Genomic DNA, 22,986 nt, shown 5'->3' on the forward strand with positions numbered 1-22,986 from the left:
CTCTGTGTCGGCTCCATTTGTTAAAACCTTGTGGAAAAAGTAAAGAGACACAAGAGCACTTGACTTAGTGCCTAGTGGGGCTGAAGATACGATAGAGGGGCGCCTGGGTGGCTCAGTCGGTTAAGCCTCTGACTTCGGCTCAGGTCAGATCTCACGTTCGTGGGTTCGAGCCCCGCGTCGGGCTCTGTGCTGGCAGCTAGCTCAGAGCCTGGAGCCTGCTTCTGGTTCTGTGTCTCCTTCTCTCTCTGCCCCTCCCCCTCTGTGCCCTGTCTCTCTCTGTATCAAAAATAAATAAAAAACATTTAAAAAAATTTAAAAAAAAAGATACGATAGAGAGCCTGAGTCCATGGTGGAGAGTAGATTCCACACTCAACAGCCAAGACCCAGGTCCAGGGGAGCCCAGGGGTCTCTCCTCTCCATGCTCATTGTCACCTGCCCCTCAGGACCCAGGAAAGCCACAGAGAGAGTTGTAGCTAAGCCCAAGTCACCCAGGAAACACTAAGTTCATAATGAATCACTGATATGCATCCTAAATATAGTATGCTTTGGTCATCGTGGACACTGTTCAGACTGTTTATAGACATGAGTATCTAAAAATATGAGCTGCACACTTTCAAACAGTTCCTTATTATAGTCATGTCTCAGATTCTGAGACATCTACAATGCCACAATAGAATTCCTAATTACTGTGGTATTCCTAAACTGAACTCTGTGTGAAGGAACTGAAGAACAGCCAATGTTCTGAGAAGGAAAAAGGAACCAGCTCTGATATGCTAGCTGTTTCAATGAGCTAAACCAACAAAGTTTTGCTCCTGGGGTTTGCTCTAAGGACCTGGGGCTCTTTTGAGAGCCCATATTTTACTTAATCATCGATGAAAGCATCCTCTCCACTAAAGAACAGAAACAAAACTTTTCTTGACATTATATCTAATAACAAGTATAAGCAGAGTGGTTAATGGCACTAAGATATCAACTCAAATAAGTGAGAAATTTTTGTGTGGTTTATTGGTGAAGTATAAATCTTACATATAGTTATGTGGCACATAATTAGAAATCAACTCTAACACTCTTTTTTTAAAAACTAGAATTCTAAATATATACTTATTATGTATTAATAATTTATATTAATGTACTTCATATTAATAATTATGGATTAATAATTAATTTGTTATTTTACTATGAAGTCTTCAAAGTACGAATTATTTTCCCTGGCACATAATGGCCCTTGTCTCCCTGGGTGCTCAGGGTGCCCCTCTCCAGTATCCCTTGAAACAGATGTGAGAAGAAATGCCGCAAGCACACCTGGAATTATTCTGTCCACACCTACCAGCTCTCCTTTAGCAGAACCTGCTACCATGGGAACAAAGCTCAAGCATCCTGAGATTTTTTTTTTTAAGGAAACCAAGGCTTTATCTTCTTCCTTGGAAAAACATATACCATAAGAGATTTTTTTTAATCACTCATGCTCCCTCTAAAACAGAAACATGCCACTAGGGATTTTACTACTAAGAAATATAACAAATAGTTGCTCCTATATTTAAAAATCTTCAGATTGTCAATATGCACACACATCTAAAAATATGAGTTACACATTTGCAAAGAGCTCTTTTGGATTTCGAGAACCCACTGTGCCATGACAGAATCCCTCATGACAAGTGTATTCCTAAAAATGAGTCCTGTGCGAAAGCAGTCCTGTGATGGAGCACCATTAGGAAACCAAGTGAGTAAAAAAATCTCCCAGAAACTGCTTACAAACACATCAAGATAAAGGAAAAGGTAATGCATGCGTTTCAGGAATAACCAGGCAGACCAAAATTAAGAACTTTGCAGGTACAAATGTGCCACGCATCATCTCTGTGAACCCAAGAAAGGATAGAGAAAGAACAAGTTTGGAGAAAAGAAATTTTAAAAAATAACATAAATCAATCTCATTCTCCATCTCTCCCCTTCCCCACACCCCTCTTGCTCTCTGTTTCTTTCTCTTAGTACTTCAGCCCGTTTCAACTACTGTACTCCCTCCCAAACAGCACTCCACATGAAAACTTCTAAGACTTTCCTGGCCTTCCGGTGAGCTCTTGCTAACCGACATCTGAGATGTCATGGTTTCAGATCCAGTAACAATGACTTTGAAGTTGACAGGCTAAGATGGGCTTTGGTCGTCAAAGGCTCAGCTGAGTGGGGGGGGGGCCTCCAGAGCTCCTTCAGGAACAGTGGCTGTTTGTGACTTGCTCTGAGACTATTAACACTTTAACTTCCAAATCAGTCTCGGGAACCAGGCCTAGAGTAGCATCTCTCAGTTAATGGGGACCTTTCTGGGTAGATTTGAAGCCTCTGGAAGCTTCCAGCATGCCAGTCCCAGTTCTACTAGTACCCCACTCTGTAGTAGGGTCCTTCGTGAAGTGTGGAGACTGGAAATTTGTCCATTGACCCCTGAGGTATTGCCTCTAAATGCAAGGAGTTGGTGCAGTCCTGGAGCCCCAAGGGGCCTCCCGGTCTTGGTCCCCACTGGCCCTGAGCCCTGCAGCCTGCCTCACCCATCTATGGGAAGGAGGCAAGTGCCCCCATCAATGTTTATGCTCTCAGCTTCCCAGCTTTCCTTCCTATTTGTTCTATAAAAGTTGTTGCCTTTGTAATGGACTGTTACTTCAACCCCCCTTCCCCCTACCCCTGCTGGCAGGGGATGGAAACCTGTCTTTTGTAAAAGAAGAAAAACACTGCATTTGTTCACTTCTGTAATATTGTGTCCTGGGGATGTATTGAGGGAGGAGGTGCTGGGTGGAAGTGACTGGGCATCGGGGGGCTGGTCCCACAGAGATGCCCACAGGACAATGAGAACTCTGTCCTCCTCCACCAGCCCCACCCTCCACCTAACTGATCCTTGGTTTAATAAACACTATAAAGAGTCACACACACAAAAAGCTGTACTTTTCTATTTTTAACACTGTTTAGTTAACTTTGAGAAATCCAGCCAAGTGCTCCACCAATATGAAGGCATTACAGGTAATCCCCGGTGACTGAAAGATTTCTCACCACCAATATTTAATACAGAATATGTTTCATGATAGCACACCATGGTAACACTTGTGTTAGAGCTTTCCTTGACTTCTTACATAGAATTCATGGAGCAAAGGGCTCCTGGAATCAGTCCCTGTAAAAGTCATTTTCTAGATTTCAAAGTCTTTTTCTGGCACTTTAAATCCTTATAACTGAATAAAATGATAGTGCCAAACAGGCTTTTTTTCCTCCAGTTGATCGTTTTCTAAAGTCCTAATGATGATAGATTAAGGAAGAAAAATAAAATAAAATAAAAGGAAGTCAAATCAACTCTTTCACACACAAAGAAATGAAGGTGTTATACCCACATGCGGATTCACGGGCCCCCATGTGGTCCTAGGGGCGTGTCCCACAGGGGGAACAGCTCACGACGGCTGCCCGCAGCCCCGCCCACTTACTGTTGGCCTGTCTGCTCTGTTCTGGTGGCGCGCTGTCCACGGACTGGGTGCTGGAGACGGAGGACACGCTGGAGCTCCGCACGAAGCCAAACGCCGCCAGCTTGGCTGCCGGGAGACGGGAGTATCCGGGAGGACGAAGTCCAGATTTTGGTAGATTTGATTTTGCAGCATTTGAACCGGCGGCTTTCTTTAAATCTGCTAGAATGAACCCAAACCAGATAAAAATCAGTTGGCAACTAGATAGAGGAATACACAGACTATGAATAGTAATCTAACTATCATAAACTGATCACAATTAATCTCGCATGGTGTGGTTCAGCATATTCACAAATACATCTTTATGAGAAAACCTCCCCACTATGGGCTGGGAGCTTCAGAGAACTTACAAAGGAGGAGAGGAAGCAGGCAGATGAGAAAAGAACAGACAACTAGCCATACTATATGGCCATAAATAAAGGTATACGGTGCTTAGGAAGCTGAATGGAATGAAGGTGTATTGTCGCAAGTTCCCCTAGTGACACTGACACACACCTTAAAATCTGACATCCAATGGGTAAAGAGTCCTTGTGGCAAATATTCATCAGCATTATACACACTTAGTGACGAGTCATAGAAGCACATATAAAAGAGTTGTTAGCTAGCATTCTGTTCATTGTAGGAATGAGGTGAGCATAAGTCCAGTCTGCATGATTCACTAGCTGGGTAACCTTGGGCAGTTGACCCAACATTTTAGAACCAATGGAAAGACTGGGCATGATAAAACTGGCCCCAAAGATATAAATATTACTGCTTGTAAAAGAACTTGATAGATGCTCCAGTTAACACTACTAGGATTTTTTTCTCCTTTTTCCATGATGTATTTTTATCTTACACTGAAATTTAAAAAAAAAAAAGCCTAAACTTTAAAATTAGTTTCTAAATATGTGCAAAGCCAGCTAATTGTGAAATAACAGAACATGCTATAAATCTACCACTTCAGCATGATGATGTCTGAATCAGGTTCTGTTCACAGCCACCCCAACAAACACCTCCACATTAAAAGAGCCTTTCAATACTAGATAGAACCAGAATGTTATCACACACAAATGCCCTTTAATATTCCTTAAAATAAAAAAGGCAAGTGTCCTAATATGCTATATACTTCCCTGGTCAAGACATTTAACAAATTTCACCTGCAGCCATATTTACTGTGAGTGCTTATATACAGACTGTTAAACAGTGTTCCTCACTCCTTATTATCTACAGAAAGATTAACCAGGTTGCAAACTCATAATAAAAAAGCCATTTATTTTTTTAATTGACATCTACAAATCAATGAAGAATCTACATTAGAAATAGATCTATGTGTGCAAATCTGTAGAGAACCAATAGATGCCCAGCTGGGCCACTCGGGCCTCTTCCTCACCAAGAGCTCTCGGTAAGAGTGAGGCTGTAGCCAGTTGCACATCCATGTGAAAACAGAATATGCACAACTTTGGTGTCTTGATTTCTGGGTCAGGAAGAGGAGGAAGAAAAGGAGGAAGGAGAGGAGGAGGAGGGGGAGGAGGAATCAAGTGAGTACAGAGGAAAGAGAGAACAGGGAGTTGGGGCTGCAATACTGCTGAGTTCTGTCCTAATGCTTGGGGAAGAAATATTCAAATGTGATGAGAAATAATCACTATTTAATAAGTTATAATGGCCCTTCTGTATCAGCAATTAAATGTCATGTCAATGTCTCCACCTGTTCTCCTATCCTTTTGCATACTTTTAGATGATATCCCCAGAACAATGGAAGTATCCCCATAGGTCAAATATCATCTTTACAATAAGTTTACACCAACTCAATTTTTAATAATGCCTGTAAAACAGTAAAAGTTGCTAAAATATCAGATATAATTTCAACAGTAAGTGTACACTAAAATCACCATACTTTGATACTAGTTTGGGTTATATATAACCTCTTTCTCAGCCCAGTTAATCAATAATTACTTGAGATTACATCAAATCACATGAGAAGAATAGGAATTAGTTTTTTTTCCTTAAAAAACAAACCCATATTTGGGAATGAAGATCAGAATTTCTAACAGAGGACCCTGGCATGTAGTAAACATTTATTTAATATTTAAGAATGAAAACTTAGTTTATTAAATCATTATGTAAGGCAACAAGGACATTGAAAATGTTCACAGAAGAATTTATTCTATCCTACCCTTACCTATATCCAATGATTGTTCATGCCTTGGGAAGAAAGAGGACTCAACAACGCAGGATCCCAAGTACACATGAAGTAAGTTTCCAAGTGACTTCCAGGCTTTCACTTTTCCTTCCTTCTAGTAAAGGCACATAGTGTGTGTGCTCGTGTGTGCATGCATGTGTGTGCGTGTGTGTGCATGTGTGTATAGGCTACTTGTGGGAGCATGTCTTGCCTCAACTCTCAGTGTACATAATTTTTCTAAATTTTGTGTAATCTATATATCAAGTTACTATCCAATGGTCTCTCCTTCTACCAGATAAATCTCACAAATAGTTTACATACCTTCGGGGTTTGGAAGAGCAGGTCTTACTGTTCTTTGGAAACTACCAGTGCCTAGCACAGTGGGGTTGACGTTATTATTCAATCAAGTTTAGCTAAAGTTTGCAGTCGCCAAGCTTGCACACCACTAATGCAGCCTGCTGTGTGGACTGGATACCTCCACTGGTCTCCCTGCATGAGAACTAAGCTGGTGTAGGGCTCAGAACTCGGTTTTCTAAACAAGCACCTGAGTGATCCTCATTCAGGTAGTCCCTGGACGACACTTTGAAAATGTCAACAGAAGATGCCCGTGAAAGGTGTTCTTCAGCATTACATTCAGCTGCTCTGACTGTGCCTTAATTTAATCTTAGTTTCTCATAAAAGGAATTTAATTATTAAAATGTGCACTCCTTACTATTTCTCAAGTGCAGCATGTTGAGGGATATGTCTTTTCAGTTATTCAGTGTCCTTGGACTATCTAAGAATATACACTTTGTCAGAGATAACCTATGAAGGTGCATAATAAGTCCTCAATAAACAAATGATAACAATTAATGTTAAATCAAACTGAGCATGCATAACAGAGACCTCTTCCACAATGGTAGCACTAGCTCCGTGGATACTTTCTCCAGTGAATCAACCACTATTAGTAAAAATTATTTTTCTAATTTTTATTAAGAGAACTTTTTAAATGTTTATTTTTTGAGAGAAAGGGTATGAGTGGGGGAGGGGCAGAGAGAGAGAGAGGGAGACAAAGAAACTAAAGTAGGCTCCAGAGTTTGAGCTGCCAGCACAGAGCCTGAGGTGGGGCACAAACCCATGAACTACGAGATCATGACCTGAGCCGAAGTCAGATGCTTAACTGACTTAGCTAGCCAGGCACCGCAGTAAAAAATTATTTTTAAAAAACAATCACTTATAGTTTCTAGAAATTGTTCCAAGGGCATACAGTGAGTGAATAAAGAAAACATTTATATATGAAAATCTACTAAATCCAGTAAGAAGAGTCAGACTGCACAGCACTTGAGCCTGATGCACTCCTTTCCTCCTTTACAACCCTGTCCATCTCAGTGTGATGGGAGCTCTAATCTGGATGGCTGGGGCCGAGGCAACAGATTTCCTACCCTCCGCCTCCCCGGGCAAGAGCTACCATATCTCACTGGGGGAGGCAGGCTACCACCATTTCCCAACCCTATGCCCTCCCCCTAGGTTCATGCTGCAGTGGCTAAATGACACGCAAGCAAGAAGCCACAAAGTCAGAGGACCCATCACTCAGCCCCAAGTAAAAGGCACTACCCCAGGCACAATAGGCCAAAAATACTGGGGCCCTAATCCCTGCTTCCCTGGATCCCTTGAAGGCTAGATGTTCAAAATCAGGAGAGGTCAAGGGAGAAGACCAGGAGCTACTGCCTCCCGCCTAGCACCCACTTGTAAACCAGGATTGCCACTCCTAGAGGGACAGACCACTGTCCCCACCACACTCCGCAGCAGAGTCATGACTAAGAGATGTGCCCAGTGGTAGAGTCTGGCCATAAGAACGAATATCACTGAAGCACTCTCTAATACCCACATTAATAAAGAAGAAGGATAGAGCTTCTGGGTGGTTCAGTCAGTTGAGCATCTGACTCTTGATTTCGGCTCAGGTCATGACCTCATGGTTTGTGAGGTTCTGTGCTGTCAGTGCAGAGCCTGCTTGGGATTCTCTCTCTCCCTCTTTCTCTGCCTCTCTCTCTCTCAAAATAAATAAACTTTAAAAAAAAGGAAGAAAGATGTCACAGCAATAAAGTAATCTTCCATCTAAAGACACTAAAAAAAGAAAAGCAAATTAAGCTTAAGCAGAAGGAAGGAAATAATAAATACCAGAATGGGAATAAATATAACAAAATGGAAAACTAAAAGAGAATATCAACAAAATCAAAAGTTGATTTTTAGAAAGTTCAACAAAGTCAACAAGCCTTTAATTACACCAACCAAGGAAAAAAGGAGAGAAGACTCAATTTGCAAAATTAAGAGTGGAAGAGAGGACATCACTACTAATCTTGCAAAAATAAAAGGAATTATAAGGGAATATTATAAACAACTGTGTCTCAACAAATTAGACAACCTAGTGAAGTGAACAAATTCAAGAATAACACAAAGGAAAAAATAGAAAATCTGAATATACTTAGAACAAAGAAATTGAATTAGTAATCCAAAAACTTTCCACAAAGAAAAGCCCAGACACAAATGTCTTTGATAGAGAATTCTACCAAGCATTTAAAGAAAAATTAATACCAGTTCTTCACAAATTATTCCATAGAAAAAGAGAGATGGAGAGAGAGAGAGAGGGAGAACACTTCTACATTCATTCTATGGTCCAGTGTTACCTTGATAACAAAACCAGACAAAAACATCATGAAAAAAGAAAATTATCTCTTCCAGATGCAAAACTCTCACCAAAGAAATAGCACACTAAAACCAGCCATATATAAAAAGTATTATATACTGTAACCAAGTGCAATTTATCCCAGGAATGGAAAACTGGTTTAACATAGAAATCAATGTACTTCATAAGAAGAAAAATAACATGACCATCTCAATAGATGCAGAAAAATCACTTGACGAATTCCAAGAGCGTTTCATGATAAAACACTTAACACACTAGAAATAACAGAAAGATGTCTTCAGCCTGATAAGGGAATGAAAAAATATTCCATAGCTAATACCATACTCATGAGAAAAGACTGAATGCTTCACCCATAGATCAAGAACAAGGTAAGGATGTCTGCTTTCACCATTTCTACTCAATAATTTACAGAAGGTTCCAGCCAGGGCAATTGGGCAAGAAAATTAAAAGCCATGCAGGTTAGAAACAAGAAGCAAATCTTTCTTATTTGTAGATCACACAATCTTGCATGTAGAAAATCCTACAAAACTTCTAAAAATTATTAGAATAAATGGGCTCAGTATGTAAAAGCCAATTGTATTTCTATACACTTGCAATAAATAATCCAAAAATGAAATTAATAAAATTACATTTACAATGGCATCAAAATAAAGTATTTAGGACTGTTAGACTCCCCTTTTTTATATTTAACCACCAGCAACTCTCAGGTTTCAAACTCACACACCCCCCTTTTAGCCTCCCCACCACCCTTCTGCCCCACCTCTGGGAAAACTGATATGAAAGCCCGGTGCTGCCCCTCAGACACCCAGAGAAGAACTTTCCCCGCTGCCCCACCACCTGACAATACAATAGGCTGACCCAAGTGGGAAGTTTCAATAATTAACTGGTTTTTTGGGGGGACAAGCATATGCAATTGAGGCACAGTCCCTATGTGGCCTTGGGTCACATATCTTAGCCTGGACTATCCCACATCTTACAATGGAGTTGTAACTGACGCCAGGCTCAGGGAAAAGACTACCTTGTGCTGTGTACCGGTCCACTGGGTGATCACTCATGAAAAAGCGGTCATTAGGGGGGGAAAAAAACCAAAAAAGAGAAAAAGCCATTATGTGAAGTGCTGAGGTCTGTGCTCCTAAAAGCAAATGACTCAGCAGGACCCTTAAATACCTCTGTTGCTGCTGCTGTCTATGCCTCTATCCCAACAAAAATCCTGATCCTCGGGGTTACAGAGAAAAATACCCACGGCATATCTATAGGACAGTGCAAGGGATTAATTCAACTTCTCTTTAACCTGGGGTCCTTAAGTCCTACAAAGTAAACCCCAGTCATGGGGGGAAGCCTCCAACCTTGATGATACTGACTTGAAGCTCTCTGGAGAAAATCTATAAATATGAGAGGAGAAGAGAGACTCCTTTGTAAAAACAACACAGGGGAAAGAAAAGAATAAGGAGGGAAGAGGAAAGAGAAGGAAAGAAGCCCAGATTTGGCAGAAGAAACAGAAAATTGAAACAGGGGTCTACAGTGGGACCCAAATGAAAATCCAAAATTTACTAAATGAATTTTATCCACCAAAAGATAAAAGGGTGCTGACCTTTGTACCTCTACAACACAGCTTCTGAATTAATCTTAACATCTCCTTAAATTACTAATTGGCAAAACTTCATGCCTTTAATCAATGTTGCGGCTCAAACTACCTCTATACCCGGGGATCTCATTAAATTTAAATAATGTATTCCCTATAATATTTTATAATCTTAAGGGAATTACTGAACAAGAAATAAAGGAAACATAGATATGCCTCTCCTTAACCATAAGAATTCTCGTCTTGCCTAAATTTCCGAGTCAGAGTCTCCATTGCCCTACGCTATCCCCCAGTGGGCACCATCACTCTATGATTGATGAATTTAAAGAACTTAAATTGACAAATTTAAAGGATTTAAGTTTTTGACCCGTAAAAACTTGGCTTGACAAAATGGGACCCCACAGACCATACCTACAGTTAAAGAAGTTAATAGGACTTGGTGTAAATTAAAGTGAGGCCTGCAAGCACTGAAGCCCTTTATACAAGACCAGTGCTGTTCATTAACAAGCCAGTCTGGCCCGTCGCTGGCCCCTCAGGCAGTTTTCCTTCACTTCCAAAGAGACACAGCACACCTTTACGCAATGGCTACCCATGGGGCACTGGAACAGCCTTGACATCACACACAACCTTTGCAGGCTACCTCTTAACTGGACCCACCTCTCTCCAGAAGCGTAAGTGTGCACACATTCCAATGATAACATGTTCCTTTGAGGACGTTCTTCTGACACACTCATTCAGAAGCTCACTGAAAAGGGACAGGCCACACTGTCTTACACATAGTGTAAGGCCCTGTCACCTGAATTAAATTCCAAAAAATTATTTGGTAAACTGTTGTGGGGGGTGGGGTGGGGGTCCCTAATACTGTCAAGAAACAGCTAGTGATTCTGTCAGCATCCAAAAAAAAGAATCTCAGGATCGTTTAGACCCCTTTGGGTTCGGGAGGCAAAATAGTCTTCATTCGCAATTTGTACTTAAGCCCATTTATGCTTTACTTGTACACTGGCTCTCCTTCGTGGGATCCCCTCCAATAAAAGGCTCTAGAATCTGTTCAAATAGCAATCAACACACACTTCCATTAGTGCCCTTGGGGATGCTCTCACTGTAGAGGCTTTAGCAGCCTCCTCTCATGCCTTCTGGTGTTCCCAGACCACCAATAATGACTGTAGGTTGCTCACAGGATTCTGTATTAGAAACTGACCTCCTCCATTCTGCAAGATACCATATTGGAGTGGCACTTGGCAGGTACATAGTGGTCTCTCTGGGAAAGTAAAGCTCTCATCTGTCCTGAACGTGTGTCCCCCCCCCCATGCCAAGGTCCCCAATATGCCTAAGGTTACGGAAGTAGCAGCCCACAAATTCAGCAGAGGTAAGCTTGGTTTTCTTGCTACTGGGTGGAACCAAACCTGGGCCGTATGGTATAGCCCACCTGCGGAAGTGGGTAGCCTCCTTGTCCTCGGTCCCTTGCCTGATGTCACAGTGCAAGAGGAGATCACTCTTCTCCCAGACCCATTGGCTATCTGGGGAGCCCGCTGGGATCAACTGATGAACTGTAATGGGAAGTCTGTGCACTTTTCAGGAGGAACCCTACTGTCCCACATACACGACCAAGCTTGCGGAGAGCTTAACCAAGATGCTCCCGAAAAGGATGCAGCCCAAGGGTCAGCACAATTAGACAAACTTCAGACAGGCATCCAACACTGGATGCTCTGGCCAAAGCCAGTCCTATCTGAACATTTCTATACTCTTGGGCCACCTGGCTGTCTGGTCTAGCCAGTGGCAGCAATCGTTGCCCTTTTTAAGGTTAAAAAACCCACTGAGAATCTTTCTGTACCACAGACACCCAAAATATAAAATTAGGGTCACACATGTTTCTGCACTTCCTACAGCCACGATACAAGGTCTCACTATGACAGTCCTTACCCACTTTTAGAGTCCCAAACATTACTAATAGTAACCAAGGCAATCACTTTGCTTCTCAGAATACATAAAGCTGGGCTCTTGAACAAGGCATGCGATGGAACTCTCACCTTCCTGAATGGCCTTGGGCTGCAAGCCTGAGAGAGCAAATGTATTGGCTTACTCAGCAAGTTCAAATTCAAGTAAATATAGTACATTTTAGTCATCAGATATCAGGGCTCTTCCTCTCTCCTCATCTGAGGAAGCTCATGAGCAAGCCTGGTGTCCCCCCGACCCTGCCCCCGGCACCTATGGGAAAGTCAACCACAGGAGCACCTGCCTGAGTACAGCACTCATCCTGCCCACCCCCGATCGCTGCAACTTCCTTGCTCTCTCCCAAGCCATTTGCACCTGCTTCAAAGGGCTGCTCTGCTCACCCCAGAAAAACGAAATATGTAGATAAGAAAGCTTTTTACACACTCTTGAGGTAGGCATGTGGCATTGGCAATCTACGCTAGGAAAGAGATGCAAATGAGGGCTTTCCATTTCGTTGTCTAAGGTAGCTATGCACTCACCTCACTGGCAAAATTCCAATTACAGCTGACACTTGAACAATAGAGGTTTGATCTGTGTGAATCCACTTACACGTATTTCCTTTTTTCTAATAAATGCACTACAGTACCGTGAAAGTATATTCCCTTCCTTATGATTTTCTTATAACACTTCTCTTTTCTCTAGCTTACTTTACTGTAGGAATACAGTATATAACACATATAACATACAAAATATGTGTTAGTCAACTGGATGTTATCAATAAGGTCTCTGGTCAACAGTAAGACTTCAGGTTAACAGCTATCAGCAGTGAAATAATTGGGGAGACAAAAGTCACACACAGATTTTCAACTGCACAGGAAGTCTGGTGCTCCTAACACCCACATTGTTCAAAGGTCAGCTATATGGGAGAACCAAAGTGGAGGGTTTGGGGGTTTTGCTTTGTATTAATTTTACTTATACCAAAGTGCTTGAAAGTATGAAATACACTGCCTCTAGACTATAAACCTATTTCATGAAAAGGCTACTCTGTAATATTTCATTTTGCTTTACTATAAATCCAAATTGCCTGCATATTTTCCTAATACTAAATGAGAATCTAAACAAATTTGGGGTTTCATGTGTATTTTCAAGGTGGCCGCATCAAGAATAAATTTGATAAGTGAAATGTAAAACATTCTCTGAAAACTACAAAATATGATCAAAAGAAATTAGAGAATACACACACACACACACACACACACACACACACACACACACACAAGAAAGCATTCCATGTTCATGGATTAGAACATTCAATGTTGTTGAGATGGCCCTGCCTCCCCCATTGGTCTACAGATAGAGTGCAATCTCTATCAAAATCCTAGCTGGCTTCTTTTCAGAAACTGACAAGCTGATCCTAAAATTCATATGGAAATTCAAAAAACACAAGACTATACCCACTCCTGAAAACAAAAACAAAAAGTCCCTGATCTTGAAAAACAAAAACAAAGTTAGAAGACTCACACTTCCCATTTTCAAAACTCAGTACAAAACTAGAGTAATCAAGACTGTGTGGAACTAGCATGAGGATAGACACAGCTTAACAGAAGAGAACTGAGTTTCCAGAAATAAAATCAACATGTATGGTCAACTGAATTTTGACAAGGCTGCCAAACTGTTCAATGGCAGAAAGAAACAGTTTGTCAACAAACGGAGCTGGGACAACTGGATATACATACGTGTAAAAAGGAGGTGAGGCTTCTCCTACCTCCCAGCATCTTAAAAACATCTCAAAAATGGATTAAAGACTTCAATGTAAATGCTAACACTATAAAACTCTCAGAAGAAAACAGAGCTATAAATCTTCATGACCTCAGATTAGGCAATAATTTCTTCTATGTAACACAAAAAGCTTAAGCAACAAATGAAAAAACTGAATTTCATTCAAAGTGAAATGAATTAAAGCCACAATGAGACAGCACCTTGTGCCTGTTAGAATGGTCACCATCAAAAAGGTAAGAGATAAACGCTGGTGTGGAAGTGGAGAAAAAGGAACCCTAGTGCACCGCTCCTGGGCTTGTAAATTGGAACAACAACAATGGGAAACAGCATGGAGAACTCTCAAAAAATTAAAATAACCCAACAATTCCACTTCCGGGAATATATCCAATGGCGAAGGACATAAAAGATATGTGCGCCCCCATGGTTATGGAAACAACGGAAGGGTCTATCAATGGATGAATGGATAAAGAAGTTATTTTATACACACACACACACACACACACACAAGAATATTAGTCAGCCATTAAATATGAGAAAACCTACAACAACATGGATGGAATTAGAAGGTGGTAAGCTAAATCAAACAAGTCAAACAGTGAAAGGCATATCGTATGATCTCAAATAGAGAATCTTAGAACAGAAATAACAACAAAAAGCCCCAAAACAAACTCACAGAACAAAGAGATCAGACTTGTGGTTACTGAGGCAGGAGGCTGGGGGAGAGGGAACTGGAGAAAGATGGTCAAAAGGTACAAACTTTGACTTCTAAGATAAGTAAGTACCAGAGGTGTAAAGTACAGCACACTGACCAAAGCTAACGTTGCTGTACAATATGTAGGAAAGTTGTCAAGAGTAGATCCTAAAAGTTCTTATCACAAGGAGCTATTTGCCTTGATTCTTCCTTCTTTTGTTCTGATTGTGTCAGTACGAGAAGACGGATGTTAGCTGAACCACTTTTGGCCACCACTTCACAATATATATAAATCAAATCATCATCGTGTATGCCTTTAACTTATGCAACAATGTATGTCAATTATTTCTTAGTAAAACTGAGAAAAATGTGTAAGTTTTTATATGTAAAAGACACTATCAAGAAAGTAGTGGGAGGAGGGGCACCTGTGTGGCTCCGTCAGTTAAGTGTCTGATTCTTGATTTCAGTTCAGGTCATGGTCTTGTGGTCTGTGAGCTCAAGCCCCACACGGCTCTGTGCTGACAGTGCAAAGCCTGTTTGGGATTCCCTCTCTCCCTCTCTTTCTGACCCTCCCCTATTTGTGCTCTCACTCTCAAAATAAATAAATAAATAAAAGAAAGTAGTGGGGGAAACAACCTAAGAATGGGGGAACACCTTTGCAAAATATATATCTGATGGCTCTCAAGTAAATAAAACATATGGCTAACTATATAACTCAACAATGAAAAGAAAAATAACCAAATTTTAAAGTGACCCAGGACGTGAGTGGATATTTCTCCAAAGAAAATACACAGGGTGCCCATATGCATATGGCTAGATGAACAATATCCTTAGGCATCAGGAAAATGAAAATCAAAACCATAATGAGATACCATATTACGCCCATTAGAATAACTATAAAAAAAAAAGACAGACATTAACAAGTATCGACAAGATGTGGAGAGCATGGTACCTCTTACATTCATGGTAGGAATGTAAAATGGTGCAGCCACTTTGGAAAACAATCTAGCAGTTCCTCAAAAGGTTAGACACAGAGGTACCATACGACAGAGCAATTCTACTTCTAGGTATATTCCCCAGAGAAATGAAAACATATGTCTGTCCACACAAAAACTGGCACATGAATATTCACAGTGGCATGACACATGAGAGAGAAAGGCAGGAAAATGCAAATATACATCAGCTAATGGACGGATAACCAAAGCGTGGAATGCCAATGCCAATACACTGGGATATTTTTAGTCATTAGAAGCAATTAAGAACTGATACATGCTACAATATGAACCTTGGAAATGATGAGCCTTGAAAGAATTAATGCAAATGAAAGAAGCTAGACATGAAAGACCACATGTTGTATGATTCTACTACACATAATGTCCGGAACAGGCAGTTCTGCAGAGATAGAAGTTTAGGGGTTACCAGGAGCTGGGGTTTTGGAAAATGAACAGTGCCTGATAATGGGTACAGGGTTTCCTTCTTTTGGGGTCATATAAATATTCTAAAATTGATTGTGGTGACAGCTGCACAATTCCACATATGTATATGTACACACACACACACACACACAACCATCGAACTGTATCCTTTTAAAGGGTGAATTCTATGCAGCATATGAATATATCTCAATGGGCTGTTATATTAAGACAGAAGTTTTTTTAAAAAAAATAAATAATTCTTGTCTTTGGTTGAAAAAACAAGCTTGCTCTAAAGCCGAGCAACGCCATGATTCCAGTCTCTGTCAGCATCGCCATTGTCACAGGGCCCGTATTAGAGACAGAATTTGGTCTATCACTGTGTGTCCTCCCCCAAAAAATAAAACCCTTCTAAGAGACAGGTGAATGACATACTTTGTACCACAGATCAAAGACCCTTCCAAATGTATTTAATGGTAATGGAGAAATTAATTAAAATAACTTCAAAATTAATAAACATCTACAAAAGATCCCCTCTAGGATCAAATATTCAAATCCTACGCATAGAAGCTGAAGTATACTCACTTATTTTTATCAAGGCTTTGTATTCTTGAAGATTTTTTCCAAAAAACAGATAAAAATTCCTGTTTGAACAACAAAAGAGATTTTGCTACTACTGAATGCTTCAATGATGTGTTGCTGTTTCAAAGTGATGCTATTTTTCTTTTGAAAGATAAATCTTTTGAAGAGTGCAAATCTTCACATTTCAATGAAACTTGAAGAACTTGAGGTGTTCTTACCTGTTTTCCTTTTTGGATTGATTCTCCTTTGAATATATATCTAAATATTTCTGCTAGAACTATTTCCATCAGCTAGGACCATTTACAGTGCTTTCATCAATCCTATACTGATAAAGGTCCATCATCCATCATTGTCCAACATTCTTACCATCCCAGGCAGTAAAATAGACTTTAAGAAAGGAAATGTCTATTAGTCTAATTCAATACTTATTCAGAGACACCTACCATTGGCAAGCACTTTCTGAGGTGCTGTGGGAAACTCAGAAAAGAAAGAGTGCTTCCCAAGCAGGGCTTACAACCTACTAAAGTAGAGGCACTTGCTTGCAAACAACCACACCCTGAGAGAAAGGGGCAGAGCAAGGCCAGAACAGAGGCAGAACCTCATGCAAGAGAATAAAAGACCTAAATGAAGGCAAAATCAAGTAGAATGATTCAGAGTTTTTATGCAAGGCCTATTTGTTCCTTAAAATTTTATGTTGGAGAGGTGGTTTTATTCTTGGCACCTTTACATGTGCAAGGGAAGGTATTATTTGGATCAAACAATTTTTTTAGATCTTCCTAGATCTTCCTAGTTGTTTTGATAAAGTATCTTTTTTTGCAGACATTGTGTAGAGAGGCACTTTGCTTTGTTCAGATGCCTGAGAAACAATTCCTCTTTCACCTAAGGGCTCAGGACTGTGCACAAACAGCAACTGTTTTAATCAAGGTTCCTCGACACATGGAAACCGTCAACAAGGTTCTTTCATAAGAAGGCTACAACTCTCACACAGGAGACAAGGACATAATTAAACAAAGCAAAGGAAAGGTCATTTTTCAGGATTGTTACTAAAGATGTGAGTTTGATACAGTTACCATCATGGGTATAATCTAAGGCCAGATTCAAACTCTTTGAGCTTCCAAGATGCCTGCCACTGCAATGATCTTCACCCCCCAGTATCCATACCCCTGGATAGCCCCCTCCCACAGGGAGTCCCCTCTTGTGATGAGTAGAACACTGAGGGTGTGAAACTCCTTGGGCTATATTGTAAAAGACGTGGCAGTTTCTTCCTTCGTCTCTTGGACTGCTCACTTTGGGGGAGACTGAGCACCATCTCATAAAGCTCAAGCAGCCTTGTGTGGAGACCACACTGAGGCCCCCTACCAGCACCCAGCACCAACTCTGCAGGTGTGTGACTGAGCCACCTGGGAGATGGGTCCTCTAGCCTCCAGTTTTCAGATGACTGCAGATTAGCCAACATCTGACTCTCTGGAGTCTGAGGACAAGGCTCAATTCAGTGGGACAGTCCCTCCACCAATTCAGTGATGTATCAGCTTTACATAGGGGCTGTCTCCGTTTCAACTATAGAAGTCTAACACTTTGGGAAAACCCTGAGCACCACAAGGAAAACCAGGATGGCTGATCACGCTACATTTATTGCACCCAGGCTTAACTAGCAACTTCAACATTTATAGAACGGCTGTGAATCTGGATATAAGTGGAATCTTGGAGTGTGAAGAAGGATGAAAACAAGAAAGACATGCCAATAGTAGAGACATAGAAGGAGCTGCCAGCCAGAGGGTAGGGTAAATTCTCTCATCTGGTGATGATTTCATCATCTCAGCAAAGCCAAACCATCAACACTGAAAAGGAAAGCTCCAGTGCTGGGAAAACTTGTTAGCCACACGAAAAGGAGTGTCGTTGGACCCTCATCTCCCACCATATGCAAAACTGAACTTGCAATGGATGACTGATCTACATTTAAGAGATAAACTATAAAACTCCTAGAAGAAAACACAGACAGAAGTCTCCATGAACTTCAGTTAGACAAGGACTTACATCAAAAGGAAAAATAGAGAAACTGGACATTATCAAGATGCAACACTTTTTTATTTCAAAGAAGTCAATCAAGAAAGTCAAAAGACAACCACAGAATGGGAAAAATATATATATTGCAAAGCATATATATGATAAGGGACTTGTATTGAAAGTATACAAAGAACTCTTGAAACTAAGCCCAATTTAAAAACAGGCTAAGGGGGCACCTAAGTGACTCAGTCGGTTGAGCATCTGACTCTTGGTTTTGGCTCACGTCATGATCTCACGGTTCATGAAATCAAGCTCAGCACTGGGCTCTGTGCTAACAGTGTGGAGCCTGTGTGGGATTCTCTCCTCTCTCTCTGCCCCTCCATTGCACATGTGCTCTCTTTCTCTTTCTCAAAATAAATAAATTAACTTAAAAAAATGGGCAAAGAATCCAAGTAGACAATTCTCCAAAGAAGATACACAAATAGCTAATATGGATGTAAATTTTCCAACAAGCACATAATCCGATGCTCAACATCTCTAGTCATTAAGGAAATGTAAATTAAAACGGTAATGAGATACTACTTCACATCAAAAGTAGAGTTACAATTTAAAAAGCTGATAATACCAAGTGTAGGAGAGATTTCTGCAGAGAAATCAGAATCAAGCCCTGACGGTGGGAATGTAAAATGTACAACAGCTTTGGAAAACAGTCTGGCAGTTCCCCAAAATTGAAATTGGGAGTTACCTACAATATCTCAGCAATCTCACTCTTAGGGACACACCCAAAAGGAAAGACACATATTGACACAAAATGCTGTATACAAATGTTTACAGTGGCATTATTAATAATAGCCAAAATAACCCAAATATCCATTAGCTGATGAATTTATAAATATATTGTGATCTATCCATACAATGAAGTATTCTTCACCAATAAAATGGAATTGTTATGAAAGGAACTACATTCCTCCAAACTGTGTATGTTGAAGCTCAAACTCTCAATCTGAGTATATGTGGAGATAGGCCTTAAAGGAGGTAATTAAGGTTAAACGAGGCCAGAGGGATGGGGCCCTAATCCAGTAGGACTGGTGTCCTAATACAAAAAGGAAGAGACGCTAGCGATCATTTCTCTCTGCATACGCACACAGAGAAAAGACCATGTGAGGACACAGTGAGAAGCTGGCCATCTACAAACCAAGGAGAAAGGCCTGGCCAGAAGCTAACCCTGCTGGAACCTTGGTCTTGAACTTCCAGCCTCCAAAATTGTGAAAAAAATGTGTTTCTGCTGTTTAAACCACCCAGGCCATGACTTTCTATTATGACAGCTCAAGTAGACCACTATAGGACTGAGGTAAAACATGAGGGCAAATGAAAGATGCCAGACACAAATGGCCACATCTTACAAGACATGAAGTAAATGAAATGCCCACAATAGGTCCATAGAGCCAGAAAGTAGATGAAGGGCTGCCAGAGGCTGGGGCTTAGGGAAAATGAGGAGTATCTGATAATGAGTTTAGGTTTCTTCCTTTTGAGAGTCATCAAAATGGTCTAAAATTGATGGTGGCAATGGTAGCACAACTCTGTGACCACACTTAGAACCAATGACTTTACCATTTAAACGGCCGTATTGTATGGCAGGCGAATGCTGTTGCAATAAAGCTGTTACTTGGGCTGTTATTAGGAGAAACATGGAGAGACAGAGAGCACAAGAGCTGGCCCGCCAGTGAGCTTGCTTCTGGAAAGGAAAATAAAGAGGCAAGACGGAAGATACAGAAAATTCGGCAGAAGATGGAGGACTAGATCAGACCTTGCTCAACCCAAAAGAGAGATGACTACGCAGAGGCACCTGTCACGTCAGGGACCCACAGAGCCGCCTGAGACCAGCATGGAGGGCCAGGGGATGAAAACTGCCTTGAAGAGGCAAAACGGAGGAAGCAGGAGAAGGAAGACAAAGAAAAGAGAATGGCACTCAGCTCAGCTGAGCTCAGGAAACCCCCACTGAACACACACCGGACGTCACGCTAGCTCTTGCCAAATAACCATACCTGAGGCCCGAGTCCCGCTAACCCCACTTACACCAGCCCAACACTCGCGTGCAGAAAATCCCAATGAACTATGCAGTTGTACGACGAACACAAGAGCCCAGAGCCATGGGGGCACAAAGGGAACGAGCCTAGCCTGGGCTCACCGAGAACAGGCTGCTGTTCGAGGTAAGCTTGACCCGGCTCACAAAGGGTAAATAGGAGAGAGTTGAGTCAGGCACAAGAGAAGGGAAGGGGCTGTTTCAGGGAGGAAGCTGCTTGAGCATGGTGGGCAGAACCGGGTCTGCTGGTGGAGAGGGAGGTGGAGGAACATGACATCTAGGCGCTTGGTCTTTCTGCTGACAGCAAGGAAGAGCCAGCTAAGAATTCTAAAAGAAGGGGAATGGATTCGATCTGCTGCATGGAGGATGGGTTGGAGAAGGGCAAAACTGGACAGGGAATTCAGCTGGGAGGCATAAATAAGGGGACAGATTGTGATGCTCTGGGATCAGGAAGGGAGTCGATCAAATGTATTCAAGTTACAAACCCCGCAGATGTTGCTGACTGATTAGCTGGGGGCGTGGGGAGGATGAGGAAAAAGTAATGCCCTGTTACAGGAGCAAGAAGAGATGTGCGTACCTGCAATCTGAGGGAACCACTGTGGTGAAGCCAGGCCCGCTGAGAGCATGTACACCGGAAAACACAACAATGCGTAGGGGCTCTAGGAAAAGCCTTCTCACTTCAAAGAGAATATGAGCCAGCTTTGGCCAGAAGGGTCCCATGGAAGACTCTCCCACAGAGTGGTCGGGCAGCCTGTGGGGTGACTTCCTGTGCTCAGCAAACCCCGGAAAGGCACATATTGAAGAGCAGGTGGGCGCATGATGCCTGACCAGGCCAGGCTGTGGACGTGGTAGGGGTGGGGGACTCAGATCTCAAACCTGACATGAACACTAGTCTAACCAGAGGTAAGGGCAAAAGCACACACACAAAAGCTTGTGCTGACCTCATTACAGATGTGTCCCTAATCTAGGAAAGGTGAGATGAAAAACATAACTGATAGTGGTGACTCGCTGGCATTATTTCTTACGCAGAGCAGAAAGCGAAACAAGTCCAAGTTGCTTGGTCTGGTTTTGTTCATGCTTTTGGAGTTATGAAGAGGGTGGTCAAAGTAAAAACAGAACACTGCTCAGTGAGCAATAAATCATCTGCAAAACCAAACGGTCTCTCCTAGTTATGCTGTGTGCCTTTAACTGAGGTCCAAATCTCAAGAGTCAATTTCTTATAATAATCTAAAACACTGGGATTAAGCATTTTTGGATTGTAAGGGTCACCAGGACGTGAACATCTGCATGTACGTTTCTGTCTAGATCTTGATCTGTCACCTAGAGCAACTGCCTTTAAAAGTTACACAATTACCCAGTGATGTACTTTCCACTGTATTAGAATTAAAAAACCACTAGGGAGAGTTAATCTATGTACATGTTTGGTGAGCACATAAATGAATCAGAGCCTCTACAAAAGAGAAGGGACCTGGAAAGGGGTAGGGTGTCAGGAACAGGCTTGAAAGGAAATAGATAAGTGGAAGGGACAAATAATGTGAATACTACAAATGTCATACTTCCGTTGCGGACAGATCTGCTTATATCAGAAGCTGCTGTACAGACGACCCTGAACGAGCAGATCTTACAGTTTTAGAAGAGTTAATTATTTTTAACTGATTCTAAATCTGATATTACTCAAATGCTGGGTTATGAACATGGACAACTGGTAACGTCCTTGGATCCTGTTTCCATCAGTGATTCTCAGGGAAATCAGCAGAGGCTCAAAGCTAATTAGAAGGCACAACATTTTTATGAGCAAATGCGGTTGAATCATTTGTTTCCTGATGAAAGGCTTTAGCGTTTTTAAAAGAGGAAAAATGAAAGCACTTCCTCTATGTGCTAGGGGGGAAAAAACTCAGAAAATTATAATGTGATGACATAACATGTCTTTTCCTTGGAGTGCCTTTAAAAATACAGTTGTCAATGCTTTTACGACTGATGAAACGGATTCCTTTTGCAACACTGAACAGCACCCTGATAGGCACAGGTCCCCGGCGCTGACGAGGTTTAAGGAGACTGCCAGCTCGAAGTGGCAGACAGAACAGGGGCATGTTTACCCTCTTTAATCAGAGATGCCTTAAAATGAGAGCAATTCAATGTTAAGGAGTACAATGAATATGAGCAGCCAACACTGAATTCCTTCTACGAAGCATCTTACATATTTAAGCCTAGAATGATGGAGAGAACAGACAGGTACTTACTGAGCGAGATATGTCAAGAACTCAGGAACACGGGCACAGAGAGACGAGGCCCCTGGCTAATGTGCAGGACGGGAGGAGTGGAGCCCGCAGCAGACGGAAGGGCAGTGCCGCATCGGAGGACGCAGCCTGCTGACCTCCCAGCCCAGGCTGCAGGGGTGCAGAGATGCAGATCCCGGCTCCAGCGGAGTGCAGCGGACAGACAACGAGCTGCCTCGGGGAGGGGGCACGAAGTGTCCAGGACCCAGGTATCTACTCCCTACCTCCCCACCCCTGCCAAGCCCCAGAGAAAGAGCAATAGGACTTTGAAAGAGTTTGAGCAAATAAACCTCAAGTTCATACGACTCAGTAAGAG

General features: G+C 41.7%; 1 protein-coding gene across 4 annotated transcripts in view; it reads right to left on the reverse strand.

The window, feature by feature from the left end:
* The window catches only part of MTUS2 (microtubule associated scaffold protein 2), a 537,267-nt gene that overhangs the window by 308,633 nt on the left and 205,648 nt on the right, over positions 1-22,986 (reverse strand). For 3 of the 4 annotated variants that reach the window (XM_029936898.1, XM_029936896.1, XM_029936899.1), the window contains exon 4: positions 3,453-3,650. In XM_029936898.1, coding sequence (XP_029792758.1) covers positions 3,453-3,650 — 198 coding nt within the window. The remainder of the gene's footprint in view (positions 1-3,452; positions 3,651-22,986) is intronic. The other variant, XM_029936897.1, reaches the window with a different exon arrangement.

Source organism: Suricata suricatta, chromosome 4, assembly GCF_006229205.1.
Source record: "Suricata suricatta isolate VVHF042 chromosome 4, meerkat_22Aug2017_6uvM2_HiC, whole genome shotgun sequence".
Taxonomy (NCBI): Eukaryota; Metazoa; Chordata; class Mammalia; order Carnivora; family Herpestidae; genus Suricata; species Suricata suricatta.